Genomic DNA, 15653 nt, shown 5'->3' with positions numbered 1-15653 from the left:
TTTCCTTTCCCTCTGTTGAGAGACAATTTAGCACAGGTCCATTGGCCAAAAAGGGAGGATTGTGTTGCTAGCCACATCTCTCTGTTTAGCAGAAGTATTAACAATACCCACATGATACTCTCTCTTGTATTAACAAAAAGAAACTGATAATCTTATTTATATTTCCTGAGAAAAGGAAGTTTAGTCTCTTTAGTCTTATGACCAGGAGCATCTTCTTTAAGTAGAGAGAAGTCTAATGGCACCAGAATTTCTCACAAGTTTGTCCATGATCTAAATAGGACTTCGATAATAGATATACTCAAACGCGTTTATAGTGTATTTTGCCTTTGTGTCTGGAATTCTGCTTCCCTACCCCACTTTAGAAGCAGCAGCCAGAAGGGCTCTCTCTCACCTGAATGCTTAGCAGAAGCAAACCATCAAAACCCTCCAGGAAGTGGCTAGCTAAAGGGTCTGAATTAGAGGCACCTCCCCAAAGAAGATCAAAAGTTATGCTCCACCAACACAGAGACACTGAGAAATGGTTGAATGTGTTCTAAATTAAACTGCCCTGGTGGTGAGCAGAGATCTGCCAAAATCTTTCAATTAATCATTTTTACCTTCAGGGCAGAGTTAGGCTGAGAGTATTTCAATAGGTTTTTATTGGAACAGGGTTATTTCAGATATTAAACTATGTTGCACAAAGTAAAAATAATGTTATTTTTAAGTTGCTACTCTTGTTAAATAAAAGTTGGCAAGCAGGCTTGGGGTCTGTATTGTGTCTGTGTACTTGTGTATGTGTGTGGCTTTTTTCTGTGCCATAAGCCTCATTGATTTAAAAAAGTGAACAGCAATGAATTAGGTGGTAAACATATTCATACAATCATTTTCATTAATAATATGTTATAAATAATAGAAGAAAGGTTTTAAGTGTATAATTCTGTGCGACACAATTGAGATATTTTTTTCCTACATCTTCAGCAGTAAGTTAATTAGAATCACCTGCATTTCCTTGGGTGGACACCAAATGGATTGCAAACAAAAACAGATTAAAATAGCTGCTGGAGCTCATGGCATACAGATGACAAGATTCACAAAAAGGACAACGAGGCACTGAAAATGTTCGCTTTTCAAACAATTTTAGAGGAAATTTAGCTCTTGCAACTTCTCAGTAAAAGCTGCTTGTAAGTGTTTTGCTGAAAGACTAGAACAGCTTTGTTTCTGATCCCTTGATGAGTGAGAGAAATGTTTAAGAAAGATCACTTTACAGAGAGATTCAGGCTGAAATGCGATGACTGTGATTCAAGCCAAGCCAAAAATTACAGTTCAGAATGAAAGGGGAGGGACGTGGTTTGGGAATCCATTTTCCCACATTCCTGAATCTCAATCATCCCAGCCAATGTTTTTAAAAAAGTCCAATGGAAAACAATGAGGTCACTTTGTTTAGATGTTTAAAAAAAAAAATAGAGGTGGGGGGATTGAAAAGAATGAGAGCAAATATATGAATTTTAAATTATCTATTTCAAGTATAATAGGATTAAAGGCTAGATTTTATGTAACTCTTATGACTTCATCACCAAAGGAACCATTTTTCAGTGTTTTCTTCTTGTTTGTGTTGGTAAGCTTTTTAGTGCATGCCATTAACTTATGGAAAAGTTTGTAGCTAAAATTTTTGAAAGAAAAAGGGTGCATCGGCATAGTCTGCAGATCATTCCTTCCTAAGCTCCAAGCTTTCCTTAGGAATAGCTTCTCCGGGAAGCTCACTTTCTTTCATTAAGCCTGCTCTACCTATCCCACAGCGGTGGTCACCCATGACTGTTAGAAATTCACCTTAGGCTAATGCATTGGCTTGCAAACTACCAGATGATAATGGCTGACCAAATTAGTCTGTTCTTATTACTCCTATTTATTTTAAAGAAACACTCTGAACAAAAAAAATGATTTACATCAGCACAATCACTGCAGAACAATAACAACGGAACTCAAACATAAAAGAAACCCAGAGTATGAGATGCAATGAACCAAACACAACCTTCCACTTCAATATTTTCCAGATACATGAAGTTTTTCCTTAAGATGAGAGCTCTCACTTAATCATAATCAGAATCATTGGCCAATATTTGTCTGTAAGACTGGGAAAGAGAGAGAGAGAAAGTAAAGAAAAGAAAGAAAGAAACATGTAAGAGAATTCATCAGACTGTTTCCAGGTACTTTACTTTCCACTTTGCAGAAATCATTTCAGTTCATTACCTTTTGTCCTGTCAAATCAAGGACATTGGGTTTCCTATTCACAGGCAAATTCAAGGTCTCTTAGAGATCCTTCTTACTTTGAAATACTTACAGAATGAGTCTAACATCGATATAATTCTATAAACCATATTTGTGTCTACCATCCTACAGTCTTCATATTATTAGGTCTCAAATTCTTGGCTGGGTTTAGACAGATGTGGAAGGATCATCTTTAAGACAGGAGGAGCCACACATGGGATGCCATCCTTAGGCTCTCATTTCATTTTACTCAGGTCTTAAAGAGGGTATACAAATTACTTTCACCCATATCACACTGGCATGTTGTAACTTCTTTTCCTTTTGTTATTATTCTTATTTGCCTATCAATTAGTAGTCTGTACATTTAAAAGCATAATTTTAAAGGTAATTGGCTCAGTGGTAAGTCTAAATGGAATATGAGCTGAATGAAAAGTATGGAGGTTATATGCAAAAATAAGCCTAATACATAAAAAGAATTACAGCTAATGGAAACCAGGATCTAGCCCTCAGTACTGATGTGAGTTTTCACAGGACTTTTTATAAACTGCTCTCACTTTTCTGGACTCTGATAGTATGGAAAAGCATCTCCAATTCTGAAACAGTTAGTGAAATGTATGATAGTAACTAAGGAGAAATGTAAGGAGAAAATTCTAAGAGTGACAGAGGACGCGCACATTGAGGAGATTTGCATATTAAGGAGGATGGCTTTTGTGTCTCTGGTAACATTTAAAGAATTTGGTGTGATTCTCCTATACCTCTCAAAGTGTCCAATGTCCGACTTAAAGGGAACTAGAGAGATGGGAAACTAATTCAATAAAGGGTTTTCCAATTCTTTTCTAACAGTGTAAAGCTATACAAGAATAATAATAATAATATTTAATAATAGTAGGGGCACCTTGGTGGCTCAGTTGGTTGAGTGCCGGACTCTTGGTTTCTGCTCAGGTCATGGTCTCGGATTATGGGAGGTGGGGCTTTGAGCTCAGCTACAGGTTGGCTTGAGAGTCTCTCTCTCCCTGTGCCCCTCACCCTGCTTGTGCTCTCTAAATACATACATAAATATGCAAAATCTTCAAAAATAATAAGATGAACACTTAAAAGTTAAGAAAGTCAGCCATCTGCCACCCCCATCCACAAATACTAGTGCCATAGATCTTTTCAAGATATAAATGGTACAATACAGGACCACCAAGAAACACAAGAAGTAATGCTCTTAACACAGGATATTTTGTCCTTTTCCTCTCCCAATTTTAGTTTATTTTCTCAGATGCTCAAATAGGACAAAATTGGTTAAGAGGTCAGGCCTAGGCAAATAGCAAATATGAATGAATGAATGATAAATACACATGTAACTATTTTTATCTAGCATCCTTAACAATATTACTTCCTAGTATAACACCTTAAACAGATATGAGTTTGGGGGGGGGGTGGAGGAGGGAGACATGGGAGAGTAGTATTTGATAATGATCCTAACTACATAATTGTTCAATGAATAGTCCTTGAAGAAAAGCCAACATCTCTCCTTCTGCTCCAAAATTCTGTGTTTGATAACATTTTGTCCTTAGTACCATATATTATTTACTCTGTGCTCTTTTAGCTTTAAGACATTAATTTAAATCTGGAATTTGGTCCTTATCTAAAATACTAGCTATATAAACAATATAAAATAATGTCACATTATCAGCATCACAGGTCATAAACAGTTTTCTCAGAAATAAAGAAGCACCCTTCTCTTAGTGACCTCTTTATTCACTCTAACGTTTCTTAAAAAATTTTAGCAACAAATATGTATCTCTTTCATATCTTTAGAGGACTAAAATTCTTCTTTTCCCTATGAATCTACTATAAAATGTCTGTTAGATGAAAAAGTCATTTCATTCAGACATAAGTCATTTAAAAAAGACTATTACCCAAATAAATCAAACAAATATAGTGAAGGAAAGCTAAAGATAATGTATAGAATTGTCAAATCACTATGTGGGGTACCTGAAACTAATACAACATTATATGTCAACTATACTTCAATAATCAAAATTAAACTAATTGAAAGTAGGTGTTTTGTCAGATTAAAAAGAAAAACTTACTGTGACAATTGTCTCTATAAGATTTTCTAGCAGAGATACAAGGAGGGTAGGAAAAAATATCAAAATGAGATGAAAATGTAAAAGAAAGGGCTCATGAAACAAATGGAAGAGAAAAAAATAAATCACAGTAATAAGGGAACCTGTGAGAAATCATAAGTGATAATAAATATGAAAAAGGACAGGAGTTGGAGAAATAAAAGAAAATGAGGGCCCTATAGTAATATGTTTTCCCCACATTAGAATTAGAGACATGTGAGTATTTCAAATGTTCATAATGTAATCCCAGGTCATTTATATCCCATATGCCAACAAAGAAAATTATTATACAGCAGTTATCTTCACAATCTAATGAAACTTTAGTGTTCAACTTCAAAAAGTCTATCTTTACGAAAAACAATGCAAAGCCCTATTTAAGCTGGCATGCTGGAAAAAAAAAAAAAAAAGGTCTGATTCTTCTTCCTCAAAAAAATCCCAATGAAATAATAGAAAAGATATGGTGAAAAAGAAAAAAAAATAATAATGGTGCTGAAAACAGAAAAGGTGCCACCAGCCAACCAGAAATAGAAATTCCAGGAAGACAGAAAGCAGATGGGATCAAACAAGTGGAGAAATTAGACCAGAAGAAACACCATTCCCAGACACAGTAATTAGGCACAATTCTTTCCAGGGATGTTCTAGAGAATATCCAAACTTGGAGTTGAATAAAAAGAATAGAAATTGGCAAGAGGATAATAAATAAATAATTCAGTAAACATCAGACCCAATATCTGGGAGACTTGGGCCCCTCTCCCTGTATCCTGTACCAAGCAATCACCTGTAGCAGCTGCTGGAGCCTGAGAATAAGTTCTACAAGGACAGAGGAGAGATGAGAAAGAAAGAAGGCCATGGAGAATAAGGTAACTCAAGTCCTCTCTATATAATAGACACAGAGTTAGAGAGCTTTGCCCAGGAACAAAACAGTTCAAGTATTCCTTATCCAAAACAAGGTCCTCCCTCCCTTGGTAACTGAAGAGCTACTAGCTTACTTCTACTCACCCCTTCGTTCTATAGGAAACCCACATTCAGTCTGCCCATGTGAGATTGAAGCCAATTGGAGGGAAAAAGAGATGTATGCAAACAAAAAATACCCACAACCCACCATATATTGTAATTAATTTGTTCTTTCAATCTTAAGGACAATCTGATATTGGAACAGCATCCATCTTAAAGTAGTTTTAGATGGAAAAGAGACAATAGAGTAAAGGATCAATCGAGAAAATAATATAAAAAACTTTTCTGATTGAGAGGGCCTAGATGTAGACACATCAGAGTAAAATTTTACTTGTACAAGTTTAAAGAGAAAAATCTTTAAAAAAAAATCTTGAAAGAAAAAGCAATTGACCTACAAAGCATCAATGATCAATTTAATCAAAGACATAACAGCAGATATACTAGAAGATAATGAAAGATTTTTTTTTTGAAGTTAGAAAAGTAAAAGTTTATGAATCTCCAAGTTTATGAAATCCAAGAGAAAGTAATATTGGAACACAAATAGTTCCCTGTGACCTCAAGCTGCACTATCCAATTTGGTAGTCACAAAGTTACATTATTTAAAATTAAGTAAAACAAGAATTCAGTTGTACTAAGCACATTTCAAGCACTCAGTAGTCAGCCAAATGTGGCCAGTAGCAACTGGTTTGGACATGTAGATAGAACAGGTAGATGGAACATTTCCATTATCGCAGAAAGTTCTTTTGGGCAGTGCTTAATCTGAGGAAAGGAAGAAACTTGCAAAAGAAGAGTACATATCAGGCCTTTTGGGAGAGCTACTTTGTGAAGCAAAATTTTAGTGTTGAACCCAATTACTCTTCCTCTTCTCTCCTTCTTCTTCTTCTTCTTCTTCTTCTTCTTCTTCTTCTTCTTCTTCTTCTTCTTCTTCTTCTTTTTAGAATTGTAGGTAAGTCACAAAATATAGATAATAAAATAAAATAATCTAAACTCTGAGAATACAAGCAATAACGTAAAGGATAAAATTGGAACCATGAGGGATAGAAGGGGAAGGAAGGGAAAATGCACTGTTTCTTATTTTTCTATAGCACAGTGGTAATTTGATCTAAGAAATAGAAATGGGCCAGTACAGAGAGATTACATAAAAACTATTCACTAGACTCATTGTCTTTTATAATAGGGAGTCAAGAAATACCATTCAAAGTTAAATTAATAAACAGAAATATGACACATTAACATAAAAGGAGTAATGACAAAAAGAACTAAAACTGAGTTGTTAGCAATGACTATCTTTGGATAGCAGAATGGAGTAGATATAATATTTTTGTATATTTTGCGTGCTTTAATTTTCAATTTTGCCCAAGAAGTATATTTGCCTCTACAGTGAAAAAAATCTATTCATAATGGCTATTATAAAATCATAAAGTTAACTTGTAGAAAAATATTATTATTTGACAATCAGAATTGTGTCAACTATTTCCTAAGTTAATAATTCTTGAAGGATGGACATCTCACAAGAAGTTATTAATAGTCAAATAAAGCCAGCAAATAGATGCAGCAGAAATACCAGCCATTGAGACAGAGCAAGAATTAAATTTAGAGTTTCAGATTATATCCTATTCTCTCAGGCATTGAATTTAAAGTGTGAGAACAAATAAGTTGGTGATAGAAGGTTGGAGACAATTTGGGGGCGGAGGAATAGGTCTGAAAGGCACACTAACTTCCCCTCATGTTCAGCTCTGAACTTGAGTAGGACCTTCAGAAAGACCAAGAAAGAAATGTGCAGCTATTTGGGTGCATTCTGGGTGTTCCCATGCTCATCGGTTTTTGCCAGAGGGGAAAGCCAGAAGACCGAAGAATTGCGAGAATGACTCTTCTTGCGGTAGCTCTGGCCTCCCAGGAATTAGGAAGTGCCATAAATCTCAGGAGAGGGGCTGTTTGCATAAAATTCCCAGCCCACAGTTCAGACTCCAGGGGTTCAGATGCATTTTGTTATGTTCCAGAAAAACAAGCAAGCTTTTGGGGCACACCTCTCAAGCAGGCTCAAATTCTCCATCTTCGTGGTTTGCCCATCATTCAAGCTACCAAAAATGCTACCTAATACATAGTTTGCAACTATTTTTAACAGGCTCATCTGCATTGTTAAAAACTGCCTGTATTTTGGCAGATAAGCCAGTCAACTCTGGAAACAGTGCTGGTCTCTTAGATTTCTTTTTGGAAAGTGTCTAAGATTTATAGTGGGAATTACTCATGACAGCTGCATTCTTTCCACTGGGTTTAGACCACCATTTGGTCTAATAACTCCTAATTGTGTGCCTATCCTACTCTAAGCTTCTTCAGAAGAAAAGGGGGGGGCAGAGTAGGGGAGAGAGACTTCTGTAAGTTTCCTATAGCAATACCCAGTGATTTCTGTCAATGGTAAACACTATTTTGAAACTTAAGAAGGTCAACTGATGATGAACAAATGACCTTTCAGTGAACATGGATTTCTTCAGAGAAATTTTCATTACTGCCATTAATGCCAGTTTGATTGGGAAAAAAAAAAAAAAAAAAAAGGAAAATGACAGTTTCACCATGTTCCCAAAGTATTTTTAGCATAACAAGAAAAGTTCTTGTCAGCATCCAGGCATGGTATTTTCTTGAAAAAAGTACCTTTCAAAGTGATTTTTCTCCAAACTTCACCAAAGCACAACATGGGTACCTTGAAGACATTGCACATTTAAAAATCATACAAGGTCTAATTATATTTCCAAAATAAGTAGTTTCCAATCCAGCAAGGATAATGTGGTCATGAAAAGGATGTCCAAATTCACCAATTTACATTGGTTTGGCTTGGCATAACTTTCAAAGTTCTTGGAGCAAAGAGAGGATGGCACGTGAATCACTGTAATTTGGGTCATAATTCCTAGGACTTTGGGTTTGCCACTCTGTGAGGCATTCGGGGGAAAACTAATCAACTTCAAGACTGTACCTATATAATTTATCACTGCTAAGATTCCCTGATATGTTCCAGATTATTTTGCAAAATGTAATACCCTCCTTTTTAATATGTACTTTGTCATTTTCACTCTATTTATGTAATTTAAAAAGTATGATAGCAGGGGAGCATGAGCCGTTTGAAGCAGGAGCCACTAATGCCAGGGACGGTTATCCTTCCCAAGATATATGGTGTTGATATCTCTGAATCTAAAGGGCTTGGAAGTTGTGTCAAGTTAAATTCAAATTGCATCTAATATGTTTTGCTTTACTCCCTCTTACTTTCTGGTTTCTATCTTAAGCCACAAAGCAGTTTCTCTGCTGTGACTTAGTTCTATAACCACAGTGGTGGCACTGGTCTGAGTTACACTCCCTGTCTCCATCCCCAGCCCTCCCTCCTTTTATCCCAGAAGAAAATTGGGTTATTAATTTAGGATGAGGCCGCTTTGTTTAAACAGTATAGTGTTTTCCAATTGCTCAAGCATAATATATCCAACCCATACTGCTCTTTCAAATGTTTTTGATTACCCAACTTAAAAAAAGAAAGAGAGAAAGAAAGAAAGAAAGAAAGAAAGGAAGAAAGAAAGAAAGAAAGAAAGAAAAGAAAGAAAACCTTCTACTGAAATTTATGAAACACTAAGGAGGGGGGGTTACTTCTTATGTTGTAACTTTAAATTTCTAGAAAAGGAAAAAAAATCTTGTGGACCCTGGATAATTTCAGTAATTAAAATTCAGTTTACAACTCTAGACAACATATGCACTTACAATAACATATAAAATAATTAGAAAAGAGTCCCAGGTTCAAAATAGAAGTGTGCTTGATCTTCTACCTTAAATAAAGAGCTGTGCAAATAAAGTAAAACTTAAATAAGGTCCTTATTTGCAACAAAAATTCATCGACATTCAAGAAACATCATTTACTATTCACCTCTGATAAGGGTCCAACTAATTAGCAAAACAAAAATTGATCCTAAAAAGAATTATATAGTAAATTTTCTTGTTTATATTGTAATAGATTATAAGAACATTCCACCTTGAATTGTTATTTTAAATTGGTCTACTTTAACCAATTCTATAAAAAGCTTATGAAGATTTCTCACTTGGGGAATGTTGGTCTGCCTAGTGCATCAAGGTTTCTATTTACTAAAATATTCTTTTTCTTAAATTCTTTCAAAGAAATTGATAACTCATGGGAAAATACCAGACCACTTTCAACTGGTGAAATTTTGTCTGTTTGTGGTGGCAAGCAGGATGACATTATTCACCAATTATGGTTTTGAATGACCTTTGTCTAGTTCCAATTCCAAAACTATTACCAAAGGCCCCAAACTTGCCACCAGAAAAATTTTTGTGCAGATAATAAGGAGCCTCTGAAGGTAATTTTAAAGAATTCCCCAAAATATTTTCCCTAATAGCTACATGTTCAAAAAAAAAAATTAAATATAACCCCAAGAGGGAGTACTTTGAAAGGGACATAATTTACTTGAAAGTTTTAATATTTTTAAAATCTATCATTTATTTAAAATTTTGCAGGTTAAATCTACCTACTAAACACTAGCTAATGACAAAGTAAGGAAAGCAATGAATAATAGATTATAAAGTTCTGGGTATATTTGTATAAACTGAAGACCAAAATGGTCACATACTAAAACTAAAAGTTAAATGTAAAAAAAATTTTAATTAGGATTATTGTTATATTTCAGTTGTCAAGTGCACATTGTACTTAAAAGCAAACACACTGGGGTAACTTTTGATTAATGAACTATTTTGTGCATTAGGAAGAAATAATATATGTGATTTTTATAAATGTGTCTTAGACACTCAAACACACTCATAGGTGTCCAACCCCATCCTAATTCCTCACAAATTCATAATTCTCATGAAGGGACAGAGAGAGTGGTTTATTGTTAAATTATTTTAGAACTACAAAACTCAAACCAATTAATACATTTGCTAACAACTCTTCCCTTTTATTGATATTATTCCAAATTTCTCTATAGTTTTTCACATGGAAGGGTAAAAATCATGAAGATGAATAAGTGGGCAGAGAGATTTATAGCAGAGGGGAAATACTTTGTATCATTCTATAATGATGGATATATGTCATTATGCGTTTGTCCAAAACCATAGAATGTACAACACCAAGATGAACCATAATGCAACAATAAACATTGATTATGATGTATCAGTGTAGGCTCCTCAATTGTAAAAATGTATCACTCTAGTGGGTGGTGCTGATAATTGGGGAGGCTATGCATCTGTGAGGCACAAGAATCATATGGGAAATCTCTGTACCTTCCCTTCGATTTTGCTATAAACTAAAAAATGCTCTTTAAAAAAGTATTAAAAAACAGTGAATGATTGTTTTGACTTTTATCATCAGTGTCAATGTTGCAAGTTATGTTATTCTACCCTAAACTATTGATGAAATATTTTGCACGATGCCAGAAATGTTCCTACTATAAAAGAGATCATTTCATGTCAGTAAAGAGCTTTACAAAGCCCTTATTCCATTATATTATGGCAATAATTTCTACCATCTTATTTAACACTTATGACTGAGAATTACAATGTTTAATCATGGTTCTATGTCATTTCCCAAGAGAAACAGCTGAGATAGTTGGGTGGTAGCCTCATCCCTTGGCTCTCTGAGGGCCTGGAAACATCAAGGAACATATACTCTTGACATTAAAATTATGTTATCCACATACCTTAAGGACAATAACAGTGTTTCAGTAAGTGTTTCTCTTTCTATTTTCCTGTTTCCTCATTTTTTGATAATTTGGTCATGGAAATAACTAGATGCTATAAATAAATGTGTGGAAAACAAATGGTTCAGTATCCAAATCCACTGCCAGGATATGTTATTCTGAATTGTAGATGACTAGTTTTAAAATACTCTGAAACTAATTTCAGCATTTTGTCAAAGGTTTTTTCCTTTATTATCTCTCCATAATAGAGTACCCCCATTACCTGTAATATCCCAGAGATTATCAAACTAGTTACATACAACTGGAATAGAATTTTCTTCTGTAATTTAAAATAGTTTGACCAATGCATGTTATGCTATAGAATTATAAGAAAAAGGGAATGGAAATGAATGGGATGGAATGGCACAGGATGGGACAGAGTAGAATGGAATAGAATGGAATAGAATAGAATAGAATAGAATAGAATAGAATAGAATAGAATAGAATAGAATAAGAAAGGAAGGTGGGGAGGAAAGGAGGGAGAAAGGAAGGAAGATTCTACCAATCACTTAGGTTGTTTTCTGTCCAGGAAGGGGCAATCATATATATCTGAAGGTTCTTCTCCTACCTACCACCAGTTTAATTCCCGTGTTTTCCTTGGGACTGAATCTTAACTATAGTGTGAAATCCAATGCTATCTATTACTCTTCTATGATTCAACTGGATTCAAATTTGTTGATGATTGACTGTGACTGAATTTTATGATTAGTTTGTTGAATTTGAACTATTGAAGATTGCTTGGTTTAGAGAAATTTGTCTTCTCTATGAGGAAGGGATATTTGGTGTTGATTTACTATTACCTTCCTTCCCACATTTTTTTTTTCTTTTACTGTCTCAGTTCTTTTATGAGCAAATATAAAACATGCCCTTTTATTTTCAGGTCTAGATGTTGATGGAATATACCGAGTTAGTGGCAATCTGGCAACAATACAGAAGTTAAGATTTATTGTCAACCAAGGTAAGTGATTTCTTCTCTTCATTTTTTTCAGTAGTTTCATCTCTAACAATATTTCAGACTCTGTGCTGTTTGTATTATGAATCTATAATGATTAAAGTTTTGAAAGGAACAAGAGAAATTTGAAGAAATGAAACAATTATCACCAGAGAAATAAGAGATAGCCAGTTTACTTGGAGATTAATAGACCAGAGAGAAAAACCAACTAAGAGTTTATGTGAAATAAATAATTAGTGGAATATGACAAACTGAAAATGAAAAAAAACTAACAAGAGAGTAAAAGAAAGAAAAATAGCCTAGCTTTGAAAAATTGTTCCTGGCATATAATAGACACTGACTGCATGTGGATAAATAATTGAATAAATGAATGATGAAAGCATAAAGGTCAAAATCATAGATGTTACAAAAATATGTAATAGGTGAATAAGAGAATTAAAAATTAGGAATTACATATATCATCAAAGAATTACAAATTAAAACAATAATGCAATACTACTAACCTTCTGTTAGAATAGCCCAAAGCTAAGCCACCAGCAGCACCAAATGTTGACAAGGGTGTGGAGCATCAGGAATTTGCATTCACTGCTGGCTGAAATACAGAATGGTATGGGAACTTTGAAAGATAGTTTGGTAGGTTCATGTGAAAACATATTCATACCCTACTATCCAGCAGTTGTGCTCCTTGATATTGACCCAAGATTTCAGAACTTGTGTTCACACAAAAACCTGTGCACCAATATTTCCAGCAGCTTTATTCATAATTGATAACACTTGAAAGTCACAAAAATGTCCATCAATAGGTAAATGGGTAAACAAACTGTAGCACATACATATAATGGAATATTATTCAGTGATAAAAAGAAATGAGCTATCAAGTCACCAAAAGACTTGGAGGAACCTTAAAGGCATATTGCTAAGTGAAAGAAGGCAGCTTGAAAAGGTTTTGTATGGCATTATTCCAATTCTATGATAATCTGGAAAAGGGAAAACTATGGAGACAATAAAAGATCAGTGATAGCAAAAGATCTGGGGCAAGATGGGAATGAAACAATGAGCACAGGGGATTTTTAGGGTAGGGTAACTATTCTGTTTGATATTATAATGGTGGATAAGTGTCAGTATACATTTGTCAAATCTATGTAAAATACAACACTGAGAGTGAAACTTATATAAACTATGGGCTTTAGTTAATGATAATGTATCAATATTGCTTCATCAATTGTAATAAATGTACTGCACTAATAAAAAATGCTAAAAATAGGGGAATTGTGTGTTGAGGTACGAGGTAGTGGTGGTGTATGGGAACTCTATCTTTTCCATTCAGTCTTCCTATAAACCTAAAACTTCTCTTTAAAAAACGAAGAATTAAAAAAAAATAAAAACAAAAAATAAGAAATGTTCTAGAAGCAGACTAAAACATCTTAAGTTGGTTAAAGTTACAATACTGGTTGAAATAGCTGTCTCTGCAAAAAAATCTCTGTACATCTTAAAAGGTAGGACTGGGATCATCTTTGTCACCTCCTCCATTAACCAAGAGTAGCCCTAGGGTGTGCATAAAGGGAGGTTTTAATTAATATTTGTTGAATAATGTGTGTGTGTTGCAAATAAGAGAAATATTAATACTGAGAAGCATTAAATCCTCCAACAGTTTAATTTGAGTTGAACCACTCTTTTAAGTGTTGACTGCAATACTTCTGGCCAGTGGACACATGATTTTTATTTCTGAGAATCTTTATAACTGCGAATCTCCTCAGCTCTGTTTGCTCACTAATATGAACCTTTATGTTTCACAATTAACTCTCATTCCAAGGCAAAAAGAGGAACAAAAACAAACAAAATAACAACAAAACAAAACAAAACACCCCAGAACTCAGCTTTACCTCATTTATTCATATTGGCCCCTTTTGGACTGAACCAGAATGCCCCCTCTATGAGGAAAAATTGGATAAAATAGGCCCAGCCTCATTTTCGTTCCTGCTTATAACCAGCTAAAATCATTCTTTTAATATATTTCATACTGAAGCCATATCCTGATTGGGATTCTAGACAGCTGGGCAACACATTTCTTCTACAAAGAAGAAATCTCAAAACAGAAGCCATGCTAGAAACAAACACTAGTTGCATTTCCTGCCTTTAAAAAAAAAATTATGCTCAGCAGTTTGAAAAGGCAAAAAAAAAAAAAATCTGCAATGAAAATATGAAATCTGTCCATCTCATCTTTTGCAATCCAGACTTCCCCATCCTGTGAGGCTGTGTAACTGCTCATGTTTCCACGAGAGTTGACAATGTAAAGCTGGACAGAGGCCTGAGTTGGTATCTGGTAGCACAGAATTGTCAGTAAACTGTCTCTCTGGTTTATAGCACTGTCACAATGCAGCATGCTCAACACAAATTATGCTACATTAGGACCTTTGATACTGGTGATCTCGTCCAAGTTGTGTTGTGGAGTTTTTTGAATTAGATGATAAAAGAATGCCTACACCGGCCTGTCTCAAATTTTGCTAATCAGATTATCCTTTGAATGAAATCTCTGGAGTGGACCCATAATTTTTGGTGCTAACACCATACCTTCCCCTCCATCTGCACACTGGTCTTGAACAACAGAGCTGACTTAGAAGAGAATCAGTGCTGGGTACAAAGAGGCTGACTGTGTAAATTGTAGCCTCCCCTTCGTGCATGTGCCTGTGTGTGTGCAATGAAAAAAAGGTGGCAGTGAGTGATAGATAATTCCATGAAAAGCATAAAGCGATATGTGAATGCAATACATTCTTTGTTTGTTTGTTTTCAAAGATGGAACATACATGATTTTGGCATACTCCCTTTGTATTAACACCTTTTGTCTCCTCCATGTTCATATTCCACAATGTATTCTTTTTAGTGTGTTCTAAATATACATTTTAAAAATGAACAAGTCCTACCCATTAGGCTAGACAAATGTAAACTGATTTGGGGGATTTTCAAGAACAGTTCAATTGCAATTTACGTATTTCACTAACTTTCTTGAATGCTATAATCATCAGCAATTCTAAATACACCAGTTGAATGATTCAATTTGTTTTGGTTTTCTGTTTGACTCACTAAATCAGTAGGAATTGGATACCCTCATTATACTTCCAGATCAGATGACATACAAGTTAAATCCAAAGTGATCACTTTTGAAAAGCATGTTCTAATTATAACTAGTAATGATGATAATAATAATTACTATTATTATTGTAAAAGTAGCTAACATATTTTCATAACTTACTATGTGCCAGGCACTGTACTAAGTGCTTTACTTATATCATTTAATTTAGTGTTTTCTACCTTCCCATAGAATAGGCACTATCATTGTTCCCATTTTAAAGGTGAGGAAACTGAGGCTCAGAGATGTTAAATAATATCCTGAGGTCATATTTCAAGTAAGTGAAAAAGGACCAGATCATCATCCCTCTGACTTTGCTGAAAGCCACTGCTGCCATTGGGCATTTCCCCTTCCTTAATTGTTGATTACCTTCTTACAAAAGTAAGTATGTCTTTCATGCTATACACACTTGGTAGTCACTCTATGTCTACACGTGCTTTCCAGTGTTCGTAAGTGACAGGTACTGCCATAGCAGTTTCGCTAAAATAGGTCAAGAAAGGAAAATGCCAAACATCCCAGTTATGAAGAAGTCTGGC

General features: G+C 34.7%; 1 protein-coding gene across 2 annotated transcripts in view; it reads left to right on the top strand.

Annotated features, from left to right (window-relative positions):
* The window catches only part of ARHGAP15 (Rho GTPase activating protein 15), a 597249-nt gene that overhangs the window by 393667 nt on the left and 187929 nt on the right, over positions 1 to 15653 (top strand). For both annotated transcript variants that reach the window (XM_032856130.1, XM_032856131.1), the window contains exon 11: positions 11919 to 11996. In XM_032856130.1, the coding sequence (XP_032712021.1) occupies positions 11919 to 11996 (78 nt within the window). The remainder of the gene's footprint in view (positions 1 to 11918; positions 11997 to 15653) is intronic.

Source organism: Lontra canadensis, unplaced genomic scaffold (genome assembly GCF_010015895.1).
Source record: "Lontra canadensis isolate GAN:19392208 unplaced genomic scaffold, GSC_riverotter_1.0 scaffold11, whole genome shotgun sequence".
In the NCBI taxonomy this organism is placed as follows: domain Eukaryota; kingdom Metazoa; phylum Chordata; class Mammalia; order Carnivora; family Mustelidae; genus Lontra; species Lontra canadensis.
Note: the sequence above shows the minus strand (reverse complement) of the source record. Positions and strands in the feature narration are given on the sequence as shown.